The sequence below is a fragment of the Ochotona princeps genome, chromosome 9 (assembly GCF_030435755.1).
Source record: "Ochotona princeps isolate mOchPri1 chromosome 9, mOchPri1.hap1, whole genome shotgun sequence".
In the NCBI taxonomy this organism is placed as follows: domain Eukaryota; kingdom Metazoa; phylum Chordata; class Mammalia; order Lagomorpha; family Ochotonidae; genus Ochotona; species Ochotona princeps.
Genome location: NC_080840.1, coordinates 20,005,567 through 20,021,742, shown reverse-complemented (window position 1 = coordinate 20,021,742; position 16,176 = coordinate 20,005,567). Strand labels below are relative to the sequence as shown.

The following is a 16,176-nucleotide window of genomic DNA, read 5'->3' as shown; positions in this document are numbered from 1 at the left end:
GTCTTTTTGCTCTTATGCAAGTGAATGATTTACTAGACCTGGTACTACATTTATGGGCTTCTCTCATTTTAATTTGAAGAAACTGCAAATATTTATAGAAGATGAGCCACATGTATTTGTTCCTGAAAAATGTCAGAATACAACACCCAAATCCAATGCTGAACAGAAGTTCTTTCCTAACACCACAGACTGTGGCAAATTCAACTTCCATTGACATGTTTTCCTAAACAGGTTTTTTTCCCCACTACAATAGTTCCTCAATCAAAAACTACTGAAATCTTCCATTAAATATGTGCTCACATATCACTGAATTATGGAAACTGAATAAATCAAAAGGAATTCAAGAACTACAACTTTTAAAAACTAGATTATTAATCTTATGAGAAAAAAGTAATGAAGGTCATGTGTGAACAGATTTTCCTTCCTTTCATTTTGCTCTGACTAAAAATACTGTAACTCAGCAATAAGATTTCAAATCTAGGCAATGAGAATGCCGGGAAATGAACCAACACAGCATGGCGTTCACTGGACAAGTTGGACTTCTCACATACATCTCCTGAGTTCAAAGTCACACACATCAGGAGTCAGTACTAGCAGCGGTGCAAAGAGCAGCACCTTTCCTGAAGGCAAGTTAGCATACATCTAAAATCCCTTAAATTTCACATACCCTTTGACCTCTAAGTTCACATTTAGAAATATGCCCAAGGAAAACGGTTACACTGGCAGGCAAGTACTTGGATACTGGAAGGATACTCAAGGAACTCAAATTAAGAACAACCCAGTTCAATATTCCGGATAGTCTGCCTGCTTACAACCCCTCATGATAAACACACAGCAAATGTCTGCACCACGAAACCACAACGGTATAATACTCTACCCCAATGAGCAAACCATACTATGAGGACACTCACTCGTTCCCACTTCTCAGCTCAGAAAAGTGAGGAATGCTTCAATCTGATCTGGTTGCTGAATCCAGACAATGTTGTCTCAATGTCCCGGAGCCTCTATTTCCCTTTGTTGAGTCCCTCATGGGTTACCGCTTGAGAGTCTCCCAGGCACACCCCCACCAGCTGCCAGACCCTCAGCAATTTTAGGTGTTAACCTACACAGCAACATCTGTGATAATCTTTCAAATACAAAATCATTAAATCCCATTTTTTTCAATTCTTTCGTGCTTCCATTCAAAACACTGACAGCAGAATTTATTCTTAATTTTGCTTTCAAAGTTCATTTATTTAATTGAAAGGCAGGGTTACAGAAAGTGGGTGGGAGAAACAGAGATTTTCTATCCACTGATCAACTCCCCAAATGTCCTCAATAGCCACAGCTGGACCAGTCTGAAGGTAGGAGACAGGAACTTCACCTGGGTCTTCCACGTAAGTGCAGGGGCCCAAGCACTTGGGCTTTCCTCCACTGTTTTCCCAGGCACATCAGCAGGGAACTGGATTGGAAGTGGTGCAGTCAAAACTCAAACCAGAATCTATATGGTATGTTGGTACCCATAAGTAGCAGTTTCACCTGCTAACACCACAGAGCTGGCCTCAGCAGTACTTTTCATGGTAAAGACAGACCAAAAAATGGTTTCTAAATAAAATATATCAAAGTGGGTTTTATTTTTATGTAATTTCTAGCCCTTTGCTGACATAAATTCTTCCTTTTAAAAAATTCCTGTGGCCAGTGAGTATTGGGACTGATTGGCTGTCACCTGAATAAATGAACAGTTCAACTTATGGAATACAGGTCAAATGATTCCAGGGCTCAGACTTCCAGAGGTATTCATTTAAGAACAGCAAAGTATAAAAACTGACAGTGGTGGCCTCCAGGGAAGGAGCTGAACTACACAGAGCTGGACAAAGATTGAAATGTGGCACCTGAAAAGCAGTCAGGTCAGTGAAGTCTTCGGCCTCAGCCTCTGGTAAACTTCTGTTTTACCTTTTGCAAACAAGTAAGTATAAGCAAAACACCCAACTATATAGAAAAGATATCTAAATATCAAACAAAAAGTCAAGATTTTGTTTTATTTTATTTTGGGTTACAAAGACAGCATCAGCAAAAACAACATCAAAGCAATTCTCTGTGCTTCTGATTATGCAAGTATATTTCTTCTAAGGTTTGCCAAACAGTCCGTGTAACTCCTTTTCTGGGAACTTCATTTTCTTAGTTGTTGTATTCTTGAAGAGCCTGCGCCATGAAGAGTTTGCCCAAGTTCTGGGCAGTGAACTCCTTGATGTTCTGGCAGTAAGTGTTGATCTGGCCTGTGCATTTGAGAGAGGGAAACAGTCGGAATGTTGCACAAATGGTAACATGAGCCTGACAACTGCTTCATAAACAATCAGTACTATTTTGCTTGGTTTTTGAATGCAGAGTTCATGGTAAGAATCAAATTTTCAATTTTACCATTAGGAATAAAAAAGAGAGTAAGTTTTGGTTTGTTCAAATAAGCTACCTTCCACTCTTGCCAGCATTAAGAATGGAGGGAGAGCAGCAGCATTTGAAAAAGGCAATCTGTCTTGAGAACATGTTAACTGTCCATGACATTGCAATGCCTGGGCAGATGAGAGCAACTCTGAAGTAAGACAGTGGAGAACACGGAACTGGAACTCTTCAGCAGGCTGGAGGCACCTGCCCACGCGAAAACACATCAGCAATGTTGAGCATGTGCTTTGAAAATATGTAAGTGCTCTCAGCCAAGACAGCAAGAGAGAAGAATTCACTCAGGAGCAGGGAACTAGAATTGATTTCATATCTCAAAATCAGTGATTTCATCTGACACCACAGGTACATAGTCCCAGAAGATACAAGCACAATTCTTCTTGAATTGGACCTCGTCTCAGCTTCCCAAATTTGATGGATATAAGTACTAGCAAGTTTTAAGATTTTCCATATACACACTAAAAATGTTTCAACAAAACTAAGAAAATTGTGAAAAATTCAATTTTTCCTTGAGTAGGATTTTCACTGATAGAAATTTCCCACAGATAACTAGCTGAAAGAATCAAATTGTGCTTGATAACATTTGTAGAGAAATTGAATTATCCCCTAAACAGCTGCATAAATGCCATATACCCAAATCAGGTTTTAGGACACAAGATCTCCACCACTTAAAAGAGGTGATAACGGCCAGTGCATGGTCAAATGGGCTAATAATCCTCCATCTACCAGCACCAGCCCCCCTTATTTGGCACTGTTTTTGTCCCAGCTGTTGCATTTCCAATCCAGCTCCCTGTTTGTGGCTTGGGAAGGCAGTGGAGAAAGGCTCAAGTCGTTGGGACCCTGCACCCAGAGGGAAGACCTCCTTGCCCTTGGCTTTGGATTGGCTCAGCTCCAGCTATAGCAGCCATTTGGGAAGTGAACAAGCAGGAAAATCTTTCTGTCTCTCCTTCTCTCTGTAAATCTGTCTTTCCAATAAAAACAAATGCATCTTTAAAAAAATAGGTGATAATGGTTATATATATTTAGACAATGTTTATTCAGAATTATCTCCACAATGTTACCATTTAATTCAAAGTAAGGGAAAAGTTGGAAAAGTCAACACAAGTATCCACTGTGCAGTGTTACAAAGAGTAAACAGGCTTCAGCTAAATAATCTTTCTGATATAAGCTGTCTCCGCATTTTTTTGATTCAATGGAAGATGAGTCAAAAAAGTTCTCTTTAAGACAGCTTATATTACCCATCTCAAAAAAAAGTTAAAAGACAACTCGAGTGAAGCATGAGTAACAAAAAATCTCCAGTTTGTTTCAGAAATTTAAGTACTAAATTCAAATTCATTGTTTAACCATCTTAAATATACTAGCTTTCATGCAAAGCATATTCTTCTGTTTATCTGTTTCTCAGTGTCTCCTACTTCCTAAGGAACAGAGAGAGGGAGCTGTGTTTTACACAGGTTAACAGTACCTGCAATAAGCAGTGAATCCATCCTCGCAGGTGGCTGGGGTGGCTTGAAGAGCTTGGACAAGTCCTCTTCCGGGAGTGGGGGCTCACCTCTACTCTGACGCTGCATGTTCTCCTGCTGGCGCCGTTGCTGATACTAAAATCCAAAAAAAGAGGGGGAAAAAAGATCTCCTTTCTACATCATCAAAATCTCACTGATCTCAATCCTATTTCGTAATTTGCTAACTTGTTTGAAGACAAGCTATGTTACCTGAATATGTCATTTTGAACTCTAAGTTTATTTAACTAATGACCTAGGAAGCCAAACTGGTTATGTAATTACCAGAGGTCTTAGAGGCAAGGAAGCTCTTAACTAGTGAGTGAAAGGGAGTACCTTCATTATTAAGAACAATGGGATAAATGCCTCAAATTAACTGTAGCAAGAAAGAGCATACTGAGCAATTACTCCCTCCTGACTTAGAGCAACAATATCAATGATGTTATCTCTACTGTTTACAGACAACCACCTGTGCCTTCCCTCCACAGTCAAGGATCAATGCTAGTTCAGAAAAAGACTCATGGCCTAGTAGCTAAATCCTTGCCTTGTCACTACCCAGATCCTAGATGGGTAACGGTTTGTATTCTGGCTGCTCCACTTCCCATCTAACTTCCCGTCTGTGGCCTGTGAAAGCAGTAGAGAACGGCCCAAAGCTTTCGGACCCTGTGCCCAAGAGGAAGAACCAGAAGAAGCTCCTGACTGCTGACTCTGGATCAGCTTAGCTCCAGTCATTGCAGGCCCCTTTGGGGAGTGAATCAGTGGATGGAAGATTTTTCTTTCTGTATCTCCTTCTCTCTCTAAATCTGCCTTTCCAAGAAAAAAATAAATCTTTAAAAAAGAAAAAGACTCACGATTTTCAACCTCTGCATGTCTATGATTCTCTGAAGAGAAGATGCGGAGAGCTATACTCAGAAGCACATATCAAGGCAAAAACGTACATGCCAACTACCATTAAGAGATTGCACTTATGGACTTCTCCCACCAGTGACAGAGCTATCATTCCATAAACAAGTTTAAAAGGTCAAGCAATAAGAAAACAAATTGAGCATGTAGAGTCTCTGGATTCCAATAAAAATTAAGGAAAATTACAGTTCTTCCTAAAAAGGGGGAAGTAGTTTAGCTTGTTTTGTGAAGATTTGTGTACTTACTACAGGGTGCAAGACTGGAAATAAGACAACTCGCAGAAGGAATATAGAGGGTACAAGGTGGGAGCAAATATCAAATACAAAATTTTAAGACATCAGAATTTTGAATGGCACCTATAAGAGCATTTTCCAGATCTAACTGTCTCATAGGTAACTAATACTCAATTTGATCCCTTAAGCAAATTTCCTTTCTATGGAGGAACAGACTGATGAAATCAATCTGGAGTGGCCCTCTCATCTCACCAGGTTACCAAAGATTTCTAACAACCATCTTTTGGTTTAAAAGATACTTTATAGATTTACATACTCAAACTCAGTAAAATCAAAGTTTTAAAATTTTGATTATATACAAACTCCGCTGTTAAAAAAAAATGCAACCCAGTACTCTCAGGTCAATGTAGTTATGCTAAGAAGTCTACATTTAATAACATCATGTTTAAAGCAGATTTTAATGAACACAGAGTGGTTACATATACAAACACTACTTTCACAGATAAGCATTTCAGAACCAATGTATCTCTAATTCAAATGCTAAGAACATTCTGAGCAATACAGTCCCAAAGCAACATTCTAGGAACTGGAAAAATATTTAACCTTCAGGCAACACTAATAAGGAAAAGGTTAAACAGCCATAGCAGGACATATGTGCTACGTTAGAATATTTTGTCTGTATTATACTATCTATTTCACAGCAGTTGGTCTACTATTTCCTATCAAAATTACCTACTCTTAATCACAATCACTGAGCTTTTTTTTAATGAACAGAAGATTGCTAACTAAGCTGCAATGAGCCTCTACCAAACCAATTACAGTTAGTAAAGAAATGAGCTGTGACACTCTGAAATCTCTTTGCTTCTGATTTTCTTAATAAATGTATCTCTTATTTGCATAACTTTGGCATTACATCCTTAGCTTATATACCAATTCTAAGAAAAGGTATTTTTAAGTTATAATATAATGTAAATAATCTATCAGAAACATACTATGTAAAAATAATGTGAAATAATGATAGTTATTAGGGCACAATGCTTCACCAAAAGTAATTTAGATAATTCTGAATGTGACCCCTAAAGCATACTGTGTAGAATATTTGGATTTTCCCATTAATACCAACCTGATGTTTCTGCTGCTGCTGTTTGCTTGTATTCCTCATGTAGGTGTTGTATTTAACAATATCTTGGCTCATTTCATCCACTCTGTCCATCAACAACTGTAGATTCTTCCCCAAGTGATTGCTGAAACATAAAGGAACTAGAATGACACATTCTACTTTAATCCATGGCTTGTCAACACTGTGAAAAGTTCTGAAATGTTAACTTGATCTCCCTTTTGCTAAAAAATGAAGCACCCAAATGTATATAGTCAACATGGAGGAGAGAACACAGCCAGTTCACTTTTCATCTTGAACCAACAATTGTAATGCGAGAAGCACCTAAAATAGCTTAATTTTTCATGGTGACAGAACAAGTATGTCAAGGTAGGAACTGCCTAATGAGAAGTCCAACTAAAACCTGAATTGTTATCCTCAACACCTCCTCTCCTGCAATATATTCCAGAGCATTTAAGTCAGAGAAACCCTACGCAAGAGTCATGCAGACACCTCACATTTGACTACTATGCTCATGTCACCAGGTTCTACATGGGCAACAATGGTGTTTATTCTGCAAAGCCACAAGAGGTTCCTTTCCTCCTGTCTTTTTTCTAACGGTAGCAGAAAATTTCTGTCTAGAAATTTCTGTTGTGTCTCACATACTGTAATCTCTTTATAAAGTGAGGCTGATTATTGTTACAATGGCCACTACGTCACTGATTTCAGCCTACTCCACTGTGGGAAAGACTGAACAACCACCACACATGTGTGCTTAAAATAGCTTTCTGACAAAAGCAGTTGCACATTCATTAATTTAAAACATATTTATTAAACTCCCAGGATGTGCCAGCTTCAGTATTATGAAACAGAGGGACAATAGTGAATGACACAGGATGGTCTCTATCTTCACTGAGCATGTAAATAATTAGAGTTGGAGAAGAGGAGCAGCTTTCTTTAAAGCACAGTCACATCTCCTGCTTGAAAAGAGGACGGGCTGAAAGTGAGAGACTGAGAATCAGTCATGCCAAAGTATTCTTAGTAGAAAACACCACAAACGGAGAAGGCCTCTGATGGGCAAGTAAGCACTTCTGCTACCAGAGGAGGCCTCCACACTAGGTGCGCATGGGAAGCCCATCAGCATCACACACCTCCAAGCACTGACTAAGCAACGGAGATCTCCCAATTCTTATGCAAATGCCTGTTCAGGAGTTAAGCATGTTTTGTTTTCAATTCTGAGATGATCACTCTGCTACAATATAGAGAGACCATGAAATCAAAACCTGGAACCTTACTATAGGATTCCACTGATAAAGTTCAGAACAGACAAATCTATAGGGACAGAAAATAGCTACTGTCTGTAAGGGACGGGGGGCGGAGAGTGTCTGCTTAATGGTGACAGGGTGGTGAAAAGATTCTGGAATTAGTTAACAGTGTCAAACACCGTAATATGCCACAAATCACTGCCTTGGGACAGTTTAAAAAGGTGAATTTGGTGAATTTCTCTCCACTGAAATAACTAGTTCCTTAATACTACTGTGATACGCCAAAGATAAGAAGTGGTAGCTTCAACTAGGTTTGTGGCAGTGCACAGAGTGAAGGGAGAGGCACTGATCTGGAGGTAAGCTGGTGATCTTCTTTGACAGGGAGGGGAAGTCACAATGAACGCTTCATTTCCTGACCTGAACAGCCAACTGGGTGGTTATCACACTTACAAAAAAGGAAAGGCCTAAGGAATAAATGGCTTTAAAATAACAGGCATGAATATAAATAAGTCTACTTAAAATATGGATTCCGTCTGTAACCTCAAGAAAATCAGAAAGCTCTGCCTTCTTCTCAAAGTGAAGAGCGAGCACAGACCTGATCTCCTCCCAGTGCGCCATCTCCTCAGTAACTAGGGCCCAACAACCACGCTTAATGACTTCAACTGTCTAAAATACTAAGTCTTAATGTTTAGTTATATTTCATATTTATCTTATTGCAACAGTTTTATGAACCAATTTTAATGTTAAAACATTAACCCCGCCTAGGATGCCAGGTGAGTACTTATTCCTATCTTCTTCCAGGTAACAGTTCACCGTTTTCCAGGAAACTCCAGGATTAGAGTTTAATAATACCACATCTCACATTGTTTCGGCACATATTACTAAGGACATACTTTCAAGTCACTGCAATATAAACTGAGGATTAAATTATAAAAGATATTGTTGACCTTAACACTACATAAGAAGAAAGGAATGCAAACATAAAAATACAACACAAAACCAGTAAAAGCTACAAGAATTGTACCACAAAAGAATAAAGAATACTTTGGTAGCATTAAGTCAAAACTTTTCCTGATTATGAGATGACTAAATTTTGGAATTTTGAGGAGGGGTTAGAGACAGATGGGGAAGAATGGAAAAGAATGATTTCAAAGATAATGGACACAAACACCACATTCCCACCTAGAGAACACCCCATGAAAAGTGTCAATAACTAAATACAGCAGGAACCCTACTGGGAACACTAGGAAGAACTAGGAAAAGCAGAATTACAAAGTAAGGGAGGCAAAGACCATGGTATACAGACCTGGAAGCTGGACTATACATTTGGCTCTTACTCTAAGAACAATAAGGAAATTAGCAAAGATTTTAAGCCAAAGAGCAGTATGAGCACACAACCTGAATTTAGTAAGATCACTTAACTCAGGAAAAAAAAAACTCTGAAAATAATCAGCAAGGAAAAATTAAAAGGTCCCAGCCTAAGACAGTGAAGGACAGAGCAGACAAAAATCACCACAATAATGCATATGGGTTGGAGCAGGAGAGAAAACAGGTCCTGAAATATCTAGAGATTGGCAACAAAGTTCACTCACTTGGAGAAGGACAGCCAATCCACGGAGCTGAATTTGTGACCACAAAAAAAAAAGTTGGAAGTTTGGTTATCAATGGGATAAGGCCTGAGAAATCAACAACTGTGACAAGGAGCATGTAAGAGGGAAGTTAAGGTTAAAGGTTCTCCTGTAACTTGGTGAGAGGTCAATGCTGCACAATGGTATATGGTATAGTGCAAAATGTTGGGGATAAATGGCAAATAAGGAAATATGATGATGTATAGAAATTCCTATGAAAAGTTCATCTTTAAAAAAAAACAGGTTAAAATACAGCAAAATGGCAGGAGATCAAAAGTTACTTTTTGAGTGTTTAAGTTTTAAGATGAGGTAGGCTTACAAGTTTACTTGTCCTTACTTTCTGAAATGTGTGCTTAAGAATTCAGAACTTGAAAGCCATATGTAAAATTTACTTCCAAATGGTTCCAAAAGTTATCTATGTAGATAGATAAAAAGAAGAGGTGTGGCTGTAGCAAAACATACAACTAATGAATTCATGTAAAGGTTTTTTTCAGGTTTAGTGGTCGCCATATTCTTTCTTCATGTCTAAGGAGCTGAACATAAAAAACAATGATTTTAGTGGGAACAAGCTAACAAAAGTCTAATAAATAAATAAACAAAATAAGAGAAACAAAATCTGAGAGGAAGGCAGCGGAGGATCAACAGGGCAGGAAGAGAGGATGCCACTGGCCTGCAGGAGCATGGGCCAATCAAAGGACTAAGGCCTATAAAGCTGCAGGAAGTCAAAAGAAATGCCACTAGCCACAGGATGAGTTTCTTATGTTGAGTAAGTTACTTATGGCCATTTAACACAAAGGGAAATCAAAGAAAAAGATGAACTCTGTGGTTGGGAGGCTGTGTAAAGATAAATGACAGGAGAGAAAAAGAAGGGAGAGAGTGCTGCTATATGCAGAGGAAAAGCTATTATTTGTACCAATTTTTAACAGACAATAGACACTAATTTTAGCAATGATGCAGTAGTAAAACAGATCCACCCTTTCCACTAAAAATGTTTTAAACATAAGATATACCCAGCCTTGCTCTCCTGCTACACAGTTCACATGCAGACCAACAGGTGTTGTAGCCCTCCCTGGCCTGGTTTATCCCAGCCAGACTCCCATGCTTGCCAGTGAGAGCAGTTGACCAGCAGGAGAGCACATGCTGCCTGTCTACCAGCCTCACACTCCTTCCACCATATTTCAGGTGGTCTGGTGGGTGCCGCGGCCCGTCTGGCATGGCCGACCTTACCTCAGCATTTGCTGGCAGGTAACCTGGCCTGGCCTGGTCTGCACCTGCTGCCAGCTCATACAGGTGGGTGCTGCTACCCAACCTGGCTCAGCCAGCACCCAGTCTCGGCCCTAATGTGAACTAGGCTAGTCCTGTGGCCCGACCCTGCTGTCCTGCACCTTATCCTGCCCCCAGACATGACCTGCACATATGCCAGCTGGTCCTGTACCCTGGTCTGATCTGGGATGCTCCCAGCCTTTACTCTTGCGCTCAGCTGCAGGAACTGATCCTTGACAAAGGAGTTCCCCAAGCTCCTCTAACAGGTTTCCTCTTATCCACAGATGTCGCACACACCATTGGGTGCTTGGCCCAGCCTGACCTGGCATACTTCTTGTCCTGAAAAGTACCATGGCTTTGTTCAACCAGCACACATCCATCCCAGTTCTTACTGTTGGGAGTTACAACCCAGCCACACCTGACCCACACCCCAACAAAACTCTGAAGCAGTTCAGCAAGAGCCGAGACCTATCACAGCTTGTTGTACATCCATCCTGGCTCTCCTGAGCACCAGTGAGTGCTGGAGTCTAGCCCAGTCTGGAACATCCCAAACTCAGTCCAAACCCATGTTGAAGGACACTACAGCCATGTCTAGACCAGACAGCAGTTCCCATTCCAACTCTCACACTCACCAGTGGGAACCACAACCCAACCTGGGCATCCCCTTAGCTCCCCAATAAGGCCTGTTCCCAGCCACAGATTCCGTGCATGCCAGTGGTTGCTCTGGCACAGCTCAACATAGCCCACCCCGTCTCGGCCACTGCCATCTGATGCTGCAGCCTAGTCTGACCCAATCAACCCCTAGTTTCAACTCTTGCCGAGAGGTACTGCAGCCCAGCCCAGCTCTCATCCCTGACTCATGCAAACTGGTAGGTGTGATAGTCTAGCCTGGTATGTTCCATACTCCAAGGTGATTCCTGCACATGCCAGTGTCCTAAGGTTTGGCCTGAGCCTGCCCTATCTGACTTCTCCACAAGCAACTCACACACTTGCTGGCAGGTGGAACTGCCTTGCCCAGCCTGACCACTACCCAGGTCTGAATCATGCTGATTAGCAGGAGAACTATGTCCCACCTGTCAGCTCAAGTTTCCCCACCAGGCTCACACCCAGACATAGAGCTCATATGTGCCAGTGGATGCTAGGCCATTACCCGGAACAGTCTGTGCCCTCCCTCCTGGCCTATGTCTGAAAAGGTAGATATTGTGGCCTGGCTCAACCCAGCCCACACCCAATTCTTGGGTGTGCTGCAGGTGCTGCAACCTAGACCAGCCCAGCCTGTACCCAACCCCAGTATCCATGAGTGTTTGAGGCTTCCATAGTCATGCCTAGCTCAGGCAGTCACCACCCCCAGCTCTTAAGTGAAGCAGCAGTTGGGAAGCTGGATGCAGCTTCTCCACATGTCTCCCCCTTTCCCAGATATAGGAGAACAAAAAAAAAAGAAAGAAAGAAAAAGAAACTAATGAAACAATGGTCTCACCCACTTTCCCCTGAATCCTTCCAACCTGATCAACTACGTAAATACCATCAATCAATAAATAAGGTACTACCACACTGCTATAAGCACACAAATGTTTTTCAAGATATTACAAGCATTTATAATACAAAAATTTTCCTCTGTATCTTTAGATACATAACAAAACAAACACTTCAAAAAAAAAAAAACCCTCATACCATATATGTGTTGAAGGGCACCAGGAATTAAAATAAGTAACTATTTCAGATTATCCACAGAAAATTAGACCCACTACCAAGAACAATTTGGTGTGGATTTTTTCAGTAGTTCAACCAGAATACTCAAACAGGGAGTTAACTGTTACAAGTTTCTATAACATAGTCTTCTATTTTATTGCCAAGGAAACAAAGAACTAAGAACAGTTAAGTTAAACAGATGCGAACCAAGACATGGAATGTTAAGTCTGTTTGGGCCAAAATATGCACTTACGCTTATTATCCTTAGTGGGTGCTGCTCTCCCTTCGTTGACTTTTTAAAAGGAAGAAATAGAAGCAGAACTGCTTTTCATGTGTGAAAAGCTCAAGGCCTCTATTACACAGAAAATAGTAAAGGCTATTGTGGTAAGCATACTAGAATTTCCACATAATAAAATTAAATTTTGAAATTAGGGTTTGCTCTCCTTTGAATGAAATGGATTACAGTGTTTTGGCTTTTTTTATAACATAGGACAAATTTATCAGGTAAATTAGAGAACTGGTACCCACAAAATGAGCTGTGAAAGGATGATTCTGAGAGGCACCGAGTCCTGAACAACGCTGTTATCAATGGGACTCCACGGAACTGCACACTGATAGTAAGCACTACTTCAAGGAGGCTTGATTCTGCTCTCCCAACAGGAAGAGCAATTACCCCTCCTGTCACTTCAGATACACAGCAAAACGCGCCACAAAAAAAACAGAAGACAAAACTGTAAAGAAATGTTTCTCTAGATTTTAGTTACTCTGACAAACAGAACATTATAGATCAGCTCAGAGGCAACGAACATGAAAGCACAAAGTGGGCTGTTACTCGTTTTGTGCCCTCAAGAAAGGAGACCTGAGAAAAGGTGAAGACATGAATTAAATAAGCCTGTGTTTTCATGTAGTAAATTTAAAAGCATTATATAGCTGAAAACATAATAGATCGAATTTTGACCTTGCTGGTTGAAAAAAGGTTCTTAAATCAATGCTTTAAATACAAGTGTGATGAGTGTGTTAGTAAAAGTAACACAAAAAATATGACCTTCTAAAATACACAAATTAGAAAACTAGTATGAATGTATGTTTGCAGTCAAACAGCACACTCTGGTGCTTTGCAACCTGGTTTCTTTGGCTAGCACTCTATTCACCATTCAGTTTCCATCTCCCTGCCCAGTAAAGACTTCTCGGTGCTTGCAATCAATAATGGATTCTTGGGCCAGAAGGTGGTACCTCACCACCGCTACCCACACCAAAGCATGAAGGACTCTGGATTTGGTCCTAACAAACTGTTACCAAAGAGGAACAAAGCTTGTAGACAAATAACTTTTCCTGCTACAAACTGGTTGCTTAGGAAAACACATCTTGTTTCTTCAAACACCAAACATATATTGACTGCTCATTCTTTCATGTCATTTTATAGGTCTACTGCTACTCCTCTGCCACCACACAAACATACACACGCATGTGTACACAGACACGGAGCTGAAAGAGTATTTAGGGGGAACTCTAGAAAGCAACCCTGTTCATATTTCTACTAAGACTAGGAGTCGGGAGGAGGGTGGGATGGGAGAGAAGAGGCACCAATATTGTATGAATGTCCAGTCAGCATTGTAACCAATATGCTTATCAGTGAGGCAGCTACAGCAGTTACACTGAAGCAAGTCATGTCATTGTTTTGTAAGACAGCAAAAGCCAGTGTCAGACTCAAAAAAGCCTACTTTTAGCTGGAAGCTGAAGTTTACTGTTGACAGAGCCTGTATGTGAGCAAGTGTAAATGTAAGAGAAAGCAGAGCTCCTGTTTCCCTGAGCATTATTAAATACCCAGACTCGATGCCACAGGCCTCCAGGGAAAGTGTACAATAAATAAAGCTGAGTCAAATAAAAAAGTCCTCCCCTGTGGGCATTTACCCTATCAAAGTACAAATGACACTGCAAAGGCAGCCGTTAGTATCCAAACAACCGTTTCACTTCATCAGCCCAGCATTTCCCAAGGATTCTAAGAGGGCTAGACAAACATTACACAGTTTTACACACATCTTGGTAACCTCAAAATGGTCTTTCTTAAGTGATTTTTTTTTCTTGTTTCACAGATAAGCTCTAAGTAACAGGATGGTTTTTGCAGAAAGTGACTGGGGGTGGGGCAGCACCCATGACTTTCATTAGGTAGGACCACTTACCTGCTGGCAAGACTAAGCAGCTCATGCTTGTCTGCCACAGCCGACTTCTTCTCAAGCTCCCACATTAGGACATTGATCAGATGTGAATTTTTAATTACAATCGGCACTTCTTCAAACATGTGCTCAAAGGTGATATTTGCCTTCTTCAATCTGTGAAACATGTTAAAAATATGTTAGCCGGGTGGTCAGAAGTAAGTGCTAAATTGACTATTTCATACATTCTGCCTAATTATGGGCCCTCTCCAAAATCTCTGTCTTATTAGCAGTCCTCAAAGGGGGGAGGGATGTGAGGGAGCTTGGGTGGGGGGGGAGGGGGAAGAAATAGAAACTAGATCGTACAGAGCCGAAAGTAAGTGAAAATGACCCATATTTAAGCTGTTAGCCCAGAACATAAGAATCCTGGCAAAACAGTCTATTCATTCTTCATAATCCGGTTCTTTAAAAACGTTACTGATCCTGAAACATACATGTCACAGTAAATTACGCTACACAATCTATGTTTAAAACATTTAAATAAAAATAATACTCTATGTTTTGCAAAGTTAATTTTAAAAGCCTCCTAAACTAAAACAATTACAACTAGATCACTCACAGAAGATGCCAAATACAACAGTTCAAAGCCCATTAGAATGAAAGTTTTTATAGTCTTCCTGTTTTAATTTTATGCACCTTAATTATTTTTAGGAGCAAACAGGAAACTGGAGATCAATAGTTCTACATGAAGAACACATACAACCATATACTTTATCACAGAAATAAAAATTAATATATTCTAAATACTTTAACTTTTAAAGAAAACATCTAAGTGCCATTAAGCAGCATCACCAAAACAGGGCAATTAGTTGTATACTCGTCACTGACAAAATTTCCAATAAGCCCCATTCTTTCATGAATTCGCCCCATTCTTTCAAGAATTCTTCGCTTCTAACTCCTTAAGCTGACCCCACTCACAGGAGACAGGAGCCCAAAAGAAGAGAGTTGACAAAAGTGGCCGCTGGCTACTTTTTCCATCTCCCCTTATTCAATCATTTATTTCTTCAAATACAACAGCTAATTAATCACTCTTAGTGAGAACAAAAAATTCCATAAACAATTTAAACATGGGAAGGGAGAAATCAAGTAACGCTTGGCATGCAGGAAACTTCTGCACTCCACTCCACATGGCGAAAGCATTACCACCCCACAACAGTAAACGCGGCAACCTAGTCTTAAATAGCCAATTCTTCATCACAAGTCTCACAGGCCCCTCAAAATTACTTACGCTTCGGGAGAAAAATCCTTCTCTTTACAAACTTCCATCAGCTTAGGAGTCAGTCTGTATGCCTTTAGCGACAGAGACCCCTGGGCCGTTTTTATGGGATCTTGAATAAGAAAAAGAGAAATTGCTAAGAATTGTGTTATTACCAATGCTCATACGAGACCGAATCTGCTATTTATCACACAATCTTTTAAAATGAAAATCAGAACACAACTTGAAGCAGACTGAAAGCATCACAGCAACCAGTTAAAAGCAAAATTCTAGGAATCACTATCTTTGTAATAGGCAGAATAACTTGCTCCCATTAAAACAAAAACAAAGGATTCAAGAGACGTGATGTTTCTGAATTCATTCCTCACCAAGAGGCAGACAACTGTTGAAAACAATATCAGATTCTATACATCTTGTAAAATTAGAGAAAATACCGAAAAGTACTAAACATACAACTATGCTGCATGTAGCTGTGTTCTTGGTCAACTACATTGAAAACGTCAACAAACTTTATCCACCCCATAATCACTGTTCACATTTCTTAATTAAAGCAGATTCTAAAAACACAACCACTAAGTCAGAATGTTATCATACAAATGTGTTTGTAAGTTTCAGAGAATCGAATTTTGTCAAAACTAACTGCTTAAACACTCCATGAGTAAGGGAGCTTAGCACTTGCAGCATGATAACGGCTCTGGCATGCCAATATTCGCCTAAAACCTGTGTTAACATTCATGTTGT

At 40.1% G+C, this 16,176-nt stretch overlaps 1 protein-coding gene across 1 annotated transcript in view; it reads right to left on the bottom strand.

The window, feature by feature from the left end:
• Window positions 1-2,004: 2,004 nt before the first annotated feature.
• EIF3H (eukaryotic translation initiation factor 3 subunit H) overlaps window positions 2,005-16,176 on the bottom strand; it is a 95,560-nt gene continuing 81,388 nt past the window's right edge. The window contains exons 4-8 of the mRNA XM_004580690.3: window positions 15,448-15,547; window positions 14,187-14,336; window positions 6,189-6,309; window positions 3,896-4,028; window positions 2,005-2,255 (exon numbers count right to left, since the gene is read on the bottom strand). Coding sequence (XP_004580747.1) covers window positions 2,158-2,255; window positions 3,896-4,028; window positions 6,189-6,309; window positions 14,187-14,336; window positions 15,448-15,547 — 602 coding nt within the window. The 3' untranslated portion in view covers window positions 2,005-2,157. The remainder of the gene's footprint in view (window positions 2,256-3,895; window positions 4,029-6,188; window positions 6,310-14,186; window positions 14,337-15,447; window positions 15,548-16,176) is intronic.